This window comes from Pseudonaja textilis, chromosome 7, assembly GCF_049901715.1.
Source record: "Pseudonaja textilis isolate UNSWEBS1 chromosome 7, rPseTex1.2, whole genome shotgun sequence".
Classification (NCBI taxonomy): Eukaryota; Metazoa; Chordata; class Lepidosauria; order Squamata; family Elapidae; genus Pseudonaja; species Pseudonaja textilis.
In genome coordinates this window covers 36,745,363-36,762,060 of record NC_141996.1, presented here as the reverse complement: position 1 = coordinate 36,762,060, position 16,698 = coordinate 36,745,363, and the positions used below count along the sequence as shown (strand labels likewise).

Here is a 16,698-nt window from a genome sequence, read left to right as displayed (position 1 = left end):
TTATACTGAAAAAAGCTTCATAGAATACAAGATGATCAATTACAGAATAAATCAGTGTCCTTGACCACATTCAGAAAGTTTTAAAGGGAAGGATGCAGTGATACATAAAATGATAATCCCACATAAAAGATTTAAAAGAGTATATAAATATCTATTTTTTAATAAATGTCTGTTTCTGGTTGTTCATAAAAATGATGCACAAAATACAACAGTCCATAAGTGCCAGCTATTCATTAACATGGTTTTAACAATGAAAATGCAGTAGGCACATTTTGCCCCAGGAAATCTGGAAATAGGTAGTGAATCAGCTATGAAGTAAATTATAACTCAGTTGATAAAAGGCATTGGAATATTTCAAGGACTAGAACAGTGGCTCTAGGATTACTAAAAAGATTCAAACATTATATTAATTACGTTTTTGTTATGTCCTGAGGACTCATGGAGTTCTCTCTCAGGTCCACTCACTTGTGTGGGCGTTATTCCCCCATTCCCATTGGTCAGTTCTCCCCAGCAGCCAGGTATAAAAGCAGGCTGCGGGGTCCAACTGGCTGCTGATTGCTGCGAGCCAGTTCCAGGCTTGGCAAGCACGGTCAGCCCTTTATTTGTAAATAAAGTACTGTTGCACTCATGCTCTGGTTCAGCCTCTCATTGCTCAAACTTAACACTGGCGACGAGGATGGGATGGCTACCAGAAGCACCTTGCAACCGCTGAGTCACTAGCCACCGATCTACAGCCCAGAGAGAGCGATCGGCTGGTAACAAGGGAAACGCTGATCCGCAGCCAGAGAGAGCGGTCAGCTAGCGAAACGAGCGATCAAAAAGAGCAAACGCAGATCCGCAGCCAGAGAAAGCGGTCTGAGTCAAATAGTTAGAAGCGTCTGTAGCCGCTTGTTAGCCTCGCTACGGGGAAAGTGAAGCGCTGCGAGCCGCAGCCGCTCTGCATTTGGCGCGAAATTCAAACGGGTGTCATTTGAATTTCGAGCCAGTAGGAATCACAGCACAGCGCTGTAGAGAGTCACTAACGCCCACTTTTTTTGGCGCGAATCAAGACACCTCCAACGGCTAGCAGCCAACGTGGTAACCCAGAGAGAGAGAAAGAGAGGGTAGCGAAAAACCTCTCCAGAGCTGATATCACTAGTAACTCACGAGCGTTCGTAGTCCCAGAGAGATTTCTCCCGCAGGTAGCCCAGCCGTTCCAGTACCATGAGTTCCAATCCAGTATTCCCGGCGTTTAAACCAGACGAAGAGAAGTGGGAATCGTATAAGAACCGTTTCAATCATTACATCGATGCGGTCGGCCTGTCGGATGCGGGAGAGCATCGGAAAAAATCCTATTTCCTAATCTACTGCGGAGCCACCGTTTACGATACCGCTGCAGCACTCGTGGCGCCGAGAGAATTAAAAAATGTTCCGTGGTCCGAGTTGCTTGAGATCCTCACAAACCACTACGCTCCCAGGCCTTCACAAATCGCCAGGAGGTTCACGTTCCGAATGAGGAAGCAATCTAGTAAGGAGACCATCAACCAATATATGGCCGCCCTCAGAACAGCAGCCCTGCACTGCGGGTTTGGAACATACCTGGAGGACATGCTCCTCGATCAATTGGTTTGTGGGGTCAAGGATCTCAACCTACAGAGGCGACTGCTAGCTAAAAAAGACCTCAACCTCGCGCAAGCGGTAGAGGAGGCCCTAGCAGCCGAGCTAGCTACGAACTCAGCCACCGAAATTCAGGGCCCAAGCGCCAAGCTAGCAGCGTTCCCAGTCCATTCCGAAGAGGTGGAAGCGGAGGAAGGCCACAACGATGAGAACGATGTCCATCGCCTCACCAATGACAGACGGTCGCAGGTAGGGGCCAAACAAGAATACACCGGTCCACCCAAGCACATCACCCTGTGCCTAGCCTGTGGGGGATCACATCAAAGGGCCACCTGCAAGTTTAAAGGAGCCGTTTGCAACAACTGCCATAAGAGGGGGCACATTGCGAGAGTCTGCCAAGCCCCCAAAGCGCTGCACAAAGACCCCCGTCCTCGCACTCGGGACCACAGAGGCAAGTATTAAACTGTCGCACGCACCGCCTTGCCAGGCGTACTTGCCACTCTGTTAGTAAAATTTCTCTCTCCGTTTCCCTAGAAGGTAAACCGTGCCACATGGAGGTTGACACAGGGTCAGCGCTCTCAATAATCTCGTGGAACACCCTCAAGAGACTCCACCCCAGCCTATCTACTACCCGGCTTCAGAGATGCCAGTTCGGTCTGAAGGACTACCAGGGAAGGCCATTCCCGTGATCGGCAGAGGCAAGTTCTTTGTCAGTTTTAGAGCTTTTAAAGGCCACCTACCTCTAGTGGTAGTTAACGGCAATCTACCCACCTTATTGGGGCTCGATTGGTTTCCCCACCTCGGCCTAGGGTTAACAGGAGTCCATGCTGTCTCAACCTCAGACACTGACTCCTTATTCGCTGACTACGCAGATGTGTTCAGCGAGGAGCTGGGGTGTTATAATGGAACCCCCATCTCGTTCACCGTTGACCCCCAGGCAGTCCCAATCAGATTAAAACCACGGAGAGTTCCATTTGCTATTCGACCAAAATTAGACGCTGAATTGGATAAACTACTAAAACAAGGGGTCATTGAGCCAACAGATTTCGCCAAGTGGGAGACGCCCATTGTCACACCCTCAAAAAAGATGGTAGCCTGAGAATTTGCTCGGACTACAAGACAACAATCAATAAATATTTACAAGTTAGCGCCTATCCCGTGCCCGTCATTCAGCACTTATTGCACACATTCGAACCGGGCAGTATTTTTGCTAAATTGGACATGTCTCAAGCATATCAACAGTTCCCTGTTGATAACCAAACAGCAGAACTTCAGACCATCGTCACTCACAGGGGTGCCTTCCGATGCAAGCGTCTCCAATTTGGCGTAAGTGTTGCCCCGGGTATTTTTCAATCCCTCATGGAGCGGATTTTACAGGGCCTCCCTGGTGTAGTACCCTACTTCGACGACATCTTGGTCTCGGCCAGGGACAGACCCCAACTCTTCCAGAGAGTGCGAGCAGTGTTAGAGAGGTTCAGACAGCATGGCCTCAAGTTAAAAAAAAAAAATGCGCCATTGCCACTAGACAGGTGGACTTTCTGGGTTATAAAATTGACGCCTCTGGCATTCACCCCCTGGAGTCCAAGGTCAGGGCGATCCACGAAGCTCCCACACCGACCTCCAAAACGGAGCTACAAGCTTTCTTGGGACTCCTAAACTTTTATGCATCCTTTTTGCCCCATAAAGCCTCAGTAGCCGAACCCCTACACAGATTACTAGACAAAAAGTCACCGTGGCACTGGGGGCACAAAGAAGACCAGGCGTTTAACGCCGTCAAATCACTACTTACGTCAGAGGCAGTGCTCATCCAGTTCGACCCCAACCTTCCTTTAGTACTGGCAGCAGACGCATCCCCTTTTGGAATTGGGGCGGTCCTTAGTCACCGACTCGCCAATGGCGCCGAGGCCCCCATCGCCTTTTTCTCCAGGACGCTCTCGGCCACGGAGCGAAATTACAGCCAAATAGACAAGGAAGCCCTAGCAGCTGTTGCAGCCGTGAAAAAGTTTCACGAATTCCTTTTGGCCACTTCTTGAACTGGTCACCGACCATAAGCCCCTCCTGGGCCTACTGGCCGGCGACAAACAGACACCTCAAGTCCTCTCCCCTCGGATGACAAGGTGGACGCTTTTCCTAGCGGCCTACTCATACAAACTTATCCACCGCCCGGGCAAAACTCTATCCCACGCTGACGCACTCAGTCGCTGCCCCTTACCCGCTCCAGCTGAAGACCCAGCTCCTGTCAATGCCATTTTTGAAATCACCCAGTTGGACCTGCCCATCACCGCCCTTGACATCGCCGCCAAAACCAAGGCAGACCAAACGCTCGCCCAGGTGCTCGACTGGGTGAGGAGGGGGTGGCCGGGAGGCAATGTTGATAACAAATTTGCACCCTTTAAGACTCGCATGCAGGAGCTGTCCAGTTTGCAGGGTTGTCTACTGTGGGGCACTCGAGTGATCATTCCAACCTCGCTGCGTGCCCGAGTCCTGGAGGCGTTGCACGAGGGACACCCGGCATTGTGAGAATGAAGGCGTTGGCACGCAGCTACGTGTGGTGGCCGGGTCTAGACGAGGACATTGTCAATTGGGTAAGTTCCTGCAGCATTTGCCAGGAATCCCGTCCTGCTCCCCCATCGCCACCCCTACCAGATGGGAGAGCGCCAGCGCCCTTGGTCTAGAATCCATATCGATCTGGCCGGCCCGTGCATGGAAAGATGTTCCTAGTGGTCGTGGGACGCTTATTCCAAGTGGATAGACGTGGCGCAGCTATCCACGACCACCACACTAGCAATCACCAACGTGTTAACGCGCCTGTTCGTTACCCATGGACTACCCGACTCCTTGGTCTCCGATAATGGCCCACAGTTCGCATCAGTAGAATTCAGCCGTTTTGCAGCCAACCTAGGTATTCGCCACATTTTAACAGCCCCATTTCACCCTGCGAGTAATGGGTTGGCTGAAAGGGCCGTCAGGACCACCAAAGAGGCCCTCGCTAGGTTTGGCAGAGATGACTGGCACCACAAACTCTCACGGTTCCTGATGAGCCAGCACTCAACCCCCTGTGCAGTCACCAATAAGTCCCCAGCGGAACTTCTGATGGGCCGGCGCCTGAGGACTGTATTAGATAGACTGCACCCACAATACTGCCCTGACTCTCCCCTCGCTTCCACTTCGGGGGTTAGACATTTTATGTTACAGGAGCCGATATTCGCAAGGAATTTCGCTGGGGACCCACTTTGGATTCCGGGCGAGGTCATCGCCGTCACCGGGCCGAGATCATATAGAGTCAGGCTGGAGGATGGTCGCGTCTGGAGGAGACACATAGACCAACTCAGAAGGCGCCTCAGCAACCTCGCAAACAAGAATCCAGAGTCTCCAGTCGAAGGGGAACCGTCCCATCCGCCACCCAGCCACATCGCACCCAGTGACCAGCCTGCGCCAGCGGTCGTTCCGGTCAGCCCAAACCCGGACAACAGCGCCCAGAGAGTTGATCAACCGGATCCAACCCACGAGAGTTTGACTCCAGAAACCAACCCGGTGGTTCCCGAGGATGCCCAGTCCAGAGAGAGTGTTGGCGACACTATGCCAGCTCAACCGTCACAGACTGATACCGAACAGTCAGACAATGTTCCCGAGTTGCGCCGCTCCGGGCGCCAACACAAACCCCCCCATCTACCTCAAGGACTATGCGTGTTCGCATCTGGGGGGAAGGGGTGTTATGTCCTGAGGACTCATGGAGTTCTCACTCAGGTCCACTCACTTGTGTGGGCGTTATTCCCCCATTCCCATTGGTCAGTTCTCCCCAGCAGCCAGCTATAAAAGCAGGCTGCGGGGTCCAACTGGCTGCTGATTGCTGCGAGCCAGTTCCAGGCTTGGCAAGCACGGTCAGCCCTTTATTTGTAAATAAAGTACTGTTGCACTCATGCTCTGGTTCAGCCTCTCATTGCTCAAACTTAACAGTTTTGAAACAGCATTCTATTATTGCAACATTAGTTATGTGGAGATATATGATGAAAAGCGAAGGGTTAGGAATATTAGGAAAAGGAGATAAGTGATTGTATAAATCTTTCTATATTGAAGCTGTTCTGTTTTACCACAGCACGAGGTTCATCACAGCACAAGGTTACTGATCTCTTTGTCTAGAAGTTTTGATCCAGGACTTAAGCTGCAATGTGTGGAAGAGCAAATTTTTTACCCTTTCCTTTCCCTGCGTGGTCTGGAAGAGTCTGGATTGGAGTCCAAGAATAAGATTTCAAACACATCTTTGATACCAATGATTATTTAAGATGTGAGTAAATATTCTATTCATATAAAAGAGTTATTCACCAGTCTTCATACAACCAACAAAGACTTCAAGAGTTTAGCTAAAAATAGCTGAAAAGCTTAACATTACAGGAGGCTGCTTTCAAGGCTTAGGGTATCCTTTGATTACCTTGAGATTCATTGTAGCAGAAAATTCAGCCCCATCTTCCTGTTCTTTGCCTCCCTTTCAAACTGTTTAGGAGTTTGAATTGGTTATTTTCTCTTTGTCAATTTTATTGTTTCCTTCAGCTAACACACTAGATGTAGGTAAAGGCACTGATATTTTTATATCATAGATGTTGACAGCTCAATATCTCAACTGTACAACTTAAATAAAAACACACTATATAACTCTAACTTTTAGTTTGACAGTATTTTGTGCAAACAGAAAAAATATCTAGGAGTTTAATATTTTAAGTATTTCTTTAGTTACTCAATAATAATTGCCCACAGTATCATCATTTATGACCTTGCATTTTATAGAATTGCTCCTCTTACTATTGTTACTGCACATCATTAGAACATTTGTGCAGAAAATATTTGAATTAAACTGGTTATTTCTACTTAGTATATAATGCAATGACAATATTTCCCCATACTTCGTTGGACAACACATTCAGAACAACAGAAAAAAGGGATTGTCAGTTCTTAGTGCTAACTGAATAATTATATACTTCACTATTTTAGTTCTTTATAGCATTTATTTTTAATAATGCTAATCATCTGCAGTTGTTCTAATAAAAAGTATATTATACGTTAGAAAAACATTTTGAATATAAACATATTTTATAATTGATATAAATGTAAATAAAGTAAAGGTCTCTAGTTTCAAGAAGAACAATGACATTTTGTTAATCTGTATTTTTATCAATTTTAATATTTTTACTGTGGGTTTTATTATTTATGAATTACGTTAAATTTTGTTCAGCTTTTTTTTTCAGCTGAAAGTCTTCATTTTATTACTAATGGCTTGAGTTGCCTTCTTTGGTCAATGGTAGAATATAAATTAATTAGACAAAGGAATGTAAAAATGTAAATTAAAATAAATAAAGGGATTAAAGCAGTTTAATGCCATACTTCAATTTAGATTCACACATTAGTTATCATGCATTGTTAATAACAGGCATTGTTTAACAATGTGTGGATCTTCAGATTATTCCTTTGTCTAATTAATTTATATTCTACCATTGACCAAAGAAGGCAACTCAAGCCATTAGTAATAAAATGAAGAGCTTCAGCTAAAAAAAAAAGCTGAACAAAATTTAACATAATTCATAAATAATAAAACCCACAGTAAAAATATTAAAATTGATAAAAATACAGATTAACAAAATGTCATTGTTCTTCTTGAAACTAGAGACCTCTCCCATGTAGATGTAGTAATATTAGTGAAACATGTTATTGTCCAAAAGAGATGTACAAAATGAAAGTGAAAAATAAGTTAATATTGCAACCATAATTACATGAGAAAAGCCCTGCTATCTTTTTATATACACCACATGTGTACAGGTATATAAAAAGGCAAGTCTTCATATAATCACAGCTTCCCGCTTGAGTTTTTTGATTTTATGAATGCCTTTGTTGCTCAATAAGATAAACAATGGAATATTTTGTATTTTCATGCATATGTAAGAAGATTGTTTGATCAACTGAGAAATATCTCTAAATTCATATTTGACAGTATCTTCAAAATTTATTAATTTGATGTTTATTAATACAATCTCATGAATATACATATTGTTGTCAGCTTAAATAGAACTACCAAAGTAATTTTGGTGAAATAAGATTAATGAAGCATGCAGTAATGTGTTAAATAACTGTAGTTTTGCACATATGAGCAATTTTTCTTATGTCATAGATTGGTAGTTGACTCCTAAATTAAAGTCACAAACTAGTACTAAGATAGTAAATAGACAAGCAAAATTTGCTGGATTAATACACAAAATAAAATGTTAAAAATAGATTTTTCCAAAGAAAAACAAACGTCAATCAATATCGCTTGAATAAAAATGAGTTAGACTTGTTTTGATGAATTGTCTGATTATGTATCCTGCAACTATTTCCCCCAAAATATGACTATGGAAGTGTAAATAATTTGAAAAAGTACAAGCATACTTTCTTCATATTTATTAATGATAATTCATGAAATATATTATTAGTCTTATTGTATAATCTCTAACTGACACACAAATAAAAAGAAACTCACCATTTTGATCTGTGGTAATTGTGATGGCTGTGAACTGCTTTGGTGAAAAGCTTAATTCAGAGACACCATTCATGGCTTCTATTTCAAAGGTGTAGTTCGCATGGGACACAAAATCAAGCACAGTCACTGAAGAATTGATAAGCCCACTATGTCTTGGAACAAATCGGATTCCTCCTCCACATATCTCACACTGGCTGGTATCAGATCCACATTTTTTACAAATAACACTATAGGTAAGGTCTTTTCTCCCTCCGGTGTCACTTGGTGGAGTCCATTCCAACATAAGGGCTGTTTCATTTATATTAAAGATGACATTCCTCGGAGCAGAAGGTGGTCCTACAAAAGGACAAAGAATCTACATAAGTATCAATCTGTTATATTAACATGCACGTTCACACAAAACCTACCTTCCAGCCTTGATTTACAAAAACAAATTGCGTAGGGTAAATAAATATCAAATTATACTGAAATAAATGAGACAAAAGCTGTGAAGAACTCCTTTTAAAATTTCTTCACAAATATAATATATAAAGGAAAAATGTTCATTTGTGCTCCTACAATGATATATGTAAAATATTCTATAGTAATTGGACAACATCAGAATTTAAGTAAGCAAACACAAACATGTAAAACTAGGAATGAAATCAGATTAAAAGTAGTAGCCAAATTCAGAACACATTCATGATGTGGCTTGCAGAATCTAGCAGCTGATAAAGCAGGTATAAAATATGGATTGACTGTTCTGAGATTTGACAAAATGATTGATAGTTTTGAAGCCTTTTGTAACTACTGTGCAGTTGTCACTCATAATTTGGCTAAAGATTAACCAATCTGCAAGCAGAGAAAAGCCCATGTATTGTATACATGAAGAACTTAAAGTTTTTAAAAAACCCAGAAAAAGTAAATATGAATTCATTTTATTGTTCATATGCTATATGTTTATACTTTCATGAATCTTTTTCCCATTGGTAAAGTTAATTTTGCTATGATTATGTTTTGTGATATAAGAACCAAAATCAAATTATTCACATATAAATATCAATGAATTTCTCATCTATTCTAAAAAATCATGGAATTGTGGTATTAAAATGTTTCAAGCTATCTTGGATCCTAATTGTTTTGTCCAACAATAATAAATTGATAAAAATGTGACATTTATGATAAGTATTTAATAAGTATTTAATAGAGTTCAGCTTCTGGAGACATACTGTCATTATTTTGAAGTGGTTATTGTTAATAAAAATCTATTTTTAAAAAATCTTACTGGACATAAAATTCTGTATGTCCACTAATAATAATTTGGTTGTGCTGCCAATATTTTCTGTATTTCATTTCTTTAACTTCCCGTCTACTAAGAAATATGGATATTTGTTTGTAACCCAGGATATAATAAATTGAATAGACAAAATAAATTGTAATCTATGGAAATGAAACCCAGAATAAATTTATTAATCACTATGATGCCACCACAATCTTTGTTATTTCTGTATAAATATCATTTGAATACCAAATTATGCCCAAGTTATTTTTTTAAAAATTACAGTTTGCTAATGATTTTCATAGTTAATCAACGTATAGAGGATTTTATTTTGTTTATAACAAAAATATGATTTATTGTCCATTTGTACTGCTATGAACAGGAAAATTGTTGTTGGAAAATTGTGGTAGGAGTGTTTAAAAGTGTAGAAATGATAGCTTGCAGTCTATTTCTTAAGAAATAGACACCCTTCATACTGAAGGGTCCTTGTGCCAATTTGCATGACGATTAAATAGGTTTTTAATTGCCATTAAATTATGCCAACTAAACTGTGATTTCATGCAAATATTAAGCTGTAATGACATGCAGTGAATCATTTACTAAGATTTAGAACTTGGAACAAAGAGAGACAATTAATTATAATCCACAGATTCTGCTAAATTATGTGTCATTGGGATTTTATGAATATGGCCTGATTGCTTTGTTATCACTTATACATTATACATCGATTATATACTGCTCAAAAAAATAAAGGGAACACTTAAACAACACAATGTAACTCCAAGTCAATCACACTTCTGTGAAATCAAACTGTCCACTTAGGTAGCAACACTGATTGACAATCAATTTCACATACTGTTGTGCAAATGGAATAGACAACAGGTGGAAAGCAGAGGCAGTTAGCAAGGCATCCCCAATAAAGGAGTGGTTCTGCAGGTGGTGACCACAGACCACTTCTCAGTTCCTATGCTTTCTGGCTGATGGTTTGGTCATTTTTGAATGCTGGTGGTGCTTTCACTCTAGTGGCTCAGGTAGTGCAGCTCATCCAGGATGGCACATCAATGCAAACTGTGGCAAGAAGGTTTGCTGTGTCTGTCAGCGTAGTGTCCAGAGCATGGAGGCACTACCAGGAGACAGGCCAGTACATCAGGTGAAGTGAAGGAGGCCATAGGAGGGCAACAACCCAGCATCAGGACTGCTACCTCTGCCTTTATGCAAAGAGCACTGCCAGAGCCCTGCAAAATGACCTCCAGCGGGCCACAGATGTGCATGTGGCTGCTCAAATGGAAAGAAACAGACTCCATGAGGGTGGTATGAGGGCCCAACGTCCACAGGTGGGGTTGTGCTTACAGCCCAACACTGTGCAGGATGTTTGGCATTTGCCAGAGAACACCAAGATTGGCAAATTCACCACTGGCCCCCTGTGCTCTTCATAGATGAAAGCAGGTTCACACTGAGCACATGTGACAGACGTGACAGGGTCTGGAGACGCCATGGAGGACGTTCTTCTGCCTGCAACATCCTCCATGACCGGTTTGGCAGTGGATCAGTAACGGTGTGGGGTGGCATTTCTTTAGTGGGCCACACAGCCCTCCATGTGATCACCAGAGGTAACCTGACTGCCATTAGGTACCGAGATGAGATCCTCAAACCCCTTGTGAGACCATATGCTGGTGCGGTTGGCCCTGGATTCTTCCTAATGCATGGCAATGCTAGACCTCATGTGGCTGGAGTGTGTCAGCAGTTCTTGCGAGACGAAGGCATTGATGCTATGGACTGGCCCGCCCGTTCCCCAGACCTGAATCCAATTGAGCACATCTGGGACATCCTGTCTCTCTCCATCCACCAATGCCACATTGCACCACAGACTGTCCAAGAGTTGGGCGATGCTTTAGACCAGGTGTGGGAGGAGATCCCTCAGGAGACCATCCGCCACCTCATCAGGAGCATGCCCACGCATTGTAGGGAGGTCATACAGGCACGTGAAGGCCACACACACAACTGAGCCTCATTTTGACTTGTTTTAAGGATATTACATCAAAGTTGGATCAGCCTGTAGTGTTTTTTTCCACTTTAATTTTGAGTGTAACTCCAAATCCAGACCTCCATGGGTTGCTAAATTTGATTTCCATTGATAATTGATTTTGTGATTTTTGTTCTCAGCATATTCAACTATGTAATGAGCAAAGTATTTAATAAGACTATTTCATTCATTCAGATCTAGGATGTCTTATTTTTGTGTTCCCTTTATTTTTTTTGAGCAGGAAATGCCAAACATCCTGCATGGTGTTGGGGTGTAAGCACAACCCCCACCTGTGGACGTTGGGCCCTCATACCACCCTCATGGAGCTTGTTTCTGACCATTTGAGCAGCCACATGTACATTTGTGCCCTGCTGGAAGTCATTTTGCAGGGCTCTGGCATTGCTCTCCTGTCCCTCCTTGCACAAAGGCGGAGGTAGCAGTCCTGATGCTGGGTTGTTGCCCTCCTACGGCCTCCTCCACATCTCCTGATTTACTGGCCTGTCTCCTGGTAGCGCCTCCATGCTCTGGACACTACGCTGACAGACACAGCAAACTTCTTGCCACAGCTTGCATTGATGTGCCATCCTGGATGAGCTGCACTACCTGAGCCATTTGTGTGGGTTGTAGACTCATCTCATGCTACCACTAGAGTGGAAGCACCACCAGCATTCAAAAGTGACCAAACCATCAGCCAGAAAGCATAGGAACTGAGAAGTGGTCTGTGGTCACCACTTGCAGAACCACTCCTTTATTGGGGATGCCTTGCTAACTGCCTCTGCTTTCCACCTGTTGTCTATTCCATTTGCACAACAGTATGTGAAATTGATTGTCAATCAGTGTTGCTACCTAAGTGGACAGTTTGATTTCACAGAAGTGTGGTTGACTTGGAGTTACATTGTGTTGTTTAAGTGTTCCCTTTATTTTTTTGAGCAGTGCATATCAGATTAGGGGGAAAAGCCTGGCAGTCACAGCCTTTTGGCAGACATCTGTGAGTAATACACTCAGGAATTTCGTTATGTTATATATTTTGTTTAGGCAAGCAAATACATGGATAACTTTAAATTGTGTATGCATTATATTCCAATCTTCTTCAGACCTAACAATTAGGGAATGCTTATTATATTATATTTATAATATTATATTTATTATATTAAAGGAAAAGTATATAATATCCACTACATAGGCAGGTAAGTTGGTCCCACCTAAGAAACTTAGTATAATCAAAGGAATCAAATGAATATTTCAGAAAGAACAGCAACATTAATATCAAGGATGTGCCTATAATCTTACTCATCCATCCTCCCAGACTGTGCAGGGAAAGGAAAAGGTAAAAAATTTACTCTTACACAGCTTGCAGTTTAAGTCCTGGATCCTTCAGAAGGTTTATCTATGTATTGTTAATAATCAGTGCATAGTATATATTACACCCAGAATCACATCCAGAAAAATAAACACTAGTTACCCCCGAAATATTCCTAAACTGTCATTATTCTATTAATAATGTAATGCAGTGTGTTGCTGTTTTGATACTACATAAGACTGAGGGATACTTTTTCAACACAGAAGTGTCTTGAGTCTAAAGAAAAAACTAATTTGCATTTTTGATTAGCAAAAACAAATGCTGTTTTTATCCTTTAAGATAAAGAAGGAAGGGGAAGAATTTTAAACACGAGGATCAATTAAACTTACGGGTACATGCCATAGTTGGTGGATCCTTATCAGCTCGGAAGTAACCTTTTTCACATTGGCATACAGATGTTGCTTCCACGAAGGTTTGGCTATGTGGAGGACACTTGGAACATTTTATATTTCCAGCAAATGCTTTATAAAATCCTGACCGGCAAGCTGTAAAAAAGAGGAAAGCAACTATACTTAATTTATACTTAAATTGCCTATTTCTATATACACATTTTTTCTGTCTTTTTCAAGGCATGGCACACTGTAATGTATCTTAGAAATGAAATCCAGCTTTTGAATGTACAGGTAAGTACAAACTGCATCCTGTATGCTGTTCAAATCAAGAAAGGGAGAATACAGGCAGTTCTAAAATTGGATCATCTGTGATAATGTCTCTTTGCTTTACATTGGAGTGGGAACTTCAGTGGCCCAACTGCACTGAGAGGAATTGTACAGCTTGTGAAAGTAACCTAGTGTACACAGTGCAGACACCTAGGAAATACAAATATAAAATACAAATTGTCCAGTAATTATTATATATGTACACATAATATTTATTAATATTTTATAGATTATATATTCCTATTGGTCAGAATGTTATAGTCTAGTCTATAGTATAGGAGTAGCCGTCAGACTTACAGACACTAAGATGTTTTCCATACAATTAACAGTAATAAGTAAAAGGGTGACAATCACTTAGTATAAGTATTCATAAATAAATACTGTCATCTAATGCTGCTTTGAATGTTTGCAATCCAGATCCGGTAGAAGTTAACAGAATTTATAATAATCATTATAAATTATGCACAGAGGATTATCAGATATTGAAAAATATTGCCTATGCAAGAAGTCAGAGTATGATTGGACTCCAGGGACTGATAAGACTGCAGTTTAACAATCTTTGGTCTTATTTTCATATATTCTTCATTTTCTTCTCCATCTATATATTTACAAAATATAACTTTTGTGAAATACTGCCACTGAACCAGCTGATCAACATCCGTACATGAAATCAGATTTATGAACATATAGGTCTGTTTAAACATGAAAAGTAAACCAATGATTTATGTACATTCTTGATTAAGTTTGATTTAAATTGTTTGACTAAAGAATATAAATAGATATTTTAATATAGCTTAAATTCCACCAACTGTAAATTCAGCAGGAGAAAAAGAAGATCCAGAATAAACTACCTTTGCTTCCTTTTTCTGCCAAATAATAGGCTGTTAAATGTTCCAAAGGAATACTGCTAGTATTTTTAGGAAGAAAGCATATTAAATAGAAATACAAAAAGTAAAAACTAAAAAAATCCCAAAATTAAAAAAAAATGAGAATATATAAACATGCATGTTTAATATTTCAACTCCATATTACATTTTAGAGTGACTGTAATCTATGAGAACAATCCATTATTTATTAAACACATTTATATAACTATCCAACTCACACATAGTTGATTCAGGTGACTTACAGCATTTAAAATGTCACCATATTAAAAAAACAACAACCACAAACATATGCCAGCAGAGATTATATTACCTGAGACTTCTCAGAAAACAAATGAATGAAAAACACCATAAAATGCGCCATAGAGAGTATTTTAACATACTGCTCCTCTGTATGGTTTGCCAATTGCACAGTGGCAGATAGGAAAGCACTCCAGAGTGTTAATGTCATTGCCCAGAAGATTATTGGTTGCTCTTTCCCTCTGCTGCCTTAAGAAAGTTCAAAACATTCTCAAAGATCCATCTCATCCTGGGCACCCTTTTTTGGAACTATTACCATCTGGCAGACAGTACAGAATAATAAAAACAAGGACAAATAGGCTGAAAAACAGCTTCTATCCCAGGGCAGTAGCTCTTTTGAATTCTGCTGTATAGTGCAGTGTTGGTGTGGTGTCGGGGGTTTCCAGTTCAATGTGTGGAGGGTGAAAGATGTATATTTGTGTTTATTTTCATGTTCAAGGTCATGATGTACACTGAAGATGGTGTTTGATTTCATTGTACGAGGTGCAATGACAATAAAGTAAACAATAACATTTACTTCTGTGCTAATTGGTATATTGAAGTCTGAATAATATAGAAATTCATGTAAGTAGTTAGGTAAATAATATACATTTTGTATAGATTATTAATTTATTTAATTCATAAGTTACTGACAGTAATTAATATCTTAGATTTGCATATCATTTAAAACACAGCCATGAAAAGTGAAAAAAATACATTAATGTAAATCAGAGCAAAACCAGTAACCAACAATATGCTCTTATTTATGAATGGCTTCCGATCTGGCAACATGAAAACACAACCTTCTGTAATCACCTGCAGAGGAATTTTTTGAATTCCCACATGTTCTCCAAGATACAGTGATAGAAGGCCATTGGTGAAAATCATTCTTGAAAAAGGCAAATTCTGATGCCAATCTTAGTCATTTAGTATCACATAAGGTACTTTTCAGACATTTTTATCTTCCAAATTAATCATGCATTACTTTATCCCAAGTAATACTAGTTATCTCTATAACTGTAATTTTGCTTTTCCTATACAGAAAAAAAAATTGCTGAAGAGTGAATTAAAAATGTTCAAGGAAAAAAGTAACAATTGGACACTAACTTGTCCCAATTTATTCTCAATCTCATAAAAAGAAGAATGAGAACTATATGTCATCAGCAATTCAATAAACTAGGCAGCATCAAAGAGCTTGACAGAATGGAAAACTGTGACTATTACATTCCTTTTTGGAATAAATCCTGAAGCAGAACCTCTATACAACATTGTCCATCTGAAACACAGATTCCACATCAAGAATAGATTTAGAGTAACATGAAAAGTCACAAAAGAATCCCAGAGATTTACGACTCCTATCCTTAATTTAGAACTCATCATCCATTCGATCAATCAAAACAATCAAAGATCAAAACATCAATCAAAACATCTTTTTACTGAAGCCATGTCTAAAATCAGTTTAAATGAATCCATTATAGATTGATGAAACTGTCAAATTTAGTTTTGATTATTATTCCAAATCTTAATTTTTCCTCAGACTATTTGCAGTTCAATAGTAGATGCACCTAGCTAGATGTGTAACAGCCTCCCAAGTCCATGGTAAAGCAAATATTTGTTTAGATTGTCAAAATCTCATTAAGCCACTGCTTTAATGATTTATTGGCCAAATATAGCTTTCATGTGAAAATTTTGAAATATATTATGTCATAAGACAATACTAAAACTTCAAGATAATTTTCCTAGAAATTCAAAATCTCATGACATGACATCAAATGTCAGAGCAACTTGTCAAAACTTTAGAATATTAATGATCTCACAAGATCAACTATAAATAGTTCGTGACTTTACTCATCCATTGAGTTCTTAAATAATGTAAGAAAATATGAATGGATTTGAGTGCATATTAATACTAATATATTATTAGAAAAATAATGTTTGCAAACAGTTTTCTTCAAAATAAGACCTTTCCCTTAATGTATGCATAGTGGTAGAGTTTATTTTGGTGTTTAAACCATTGCAAATTATAGAAAGTGCATGTCATAACTGAATAACTTAATTACTTCAATCAGAATAGAACTGGAAGGAACCTTGGAGGTCTTCTAGTCCAATTTTCTGCTCAACCCTATATCATTTC

General features: G+C 40.1%; 1 protein-coding gene across 1 annotated transcript in view; it reads right to left on the bottom strand.

The window, feature by feature from the left end:
• The window catches only part of EPHA6 (EPH receptor A6), a 449,967-nt gene that overhangs the window by 208,504 nt on the left and 224,765 nt on the right, over positions 1-16,698 (bottom strand). The window contains exons 4-5 of the mRNA XM_026700746.2: positions 13,072-13,227; positions 8,102-8,437 (exon numbers count right to left, since the gene is read on the bottom strand). Coding sequence (XP_026556531.1) covers positions 8,102-8,437; positions 13,072-13,227 — 492 coding nt within the window. The remainder of the gene's footprint in view (positions 1-8,101; positions 8,438-13,071; positions 13,228-16,698) is intronic.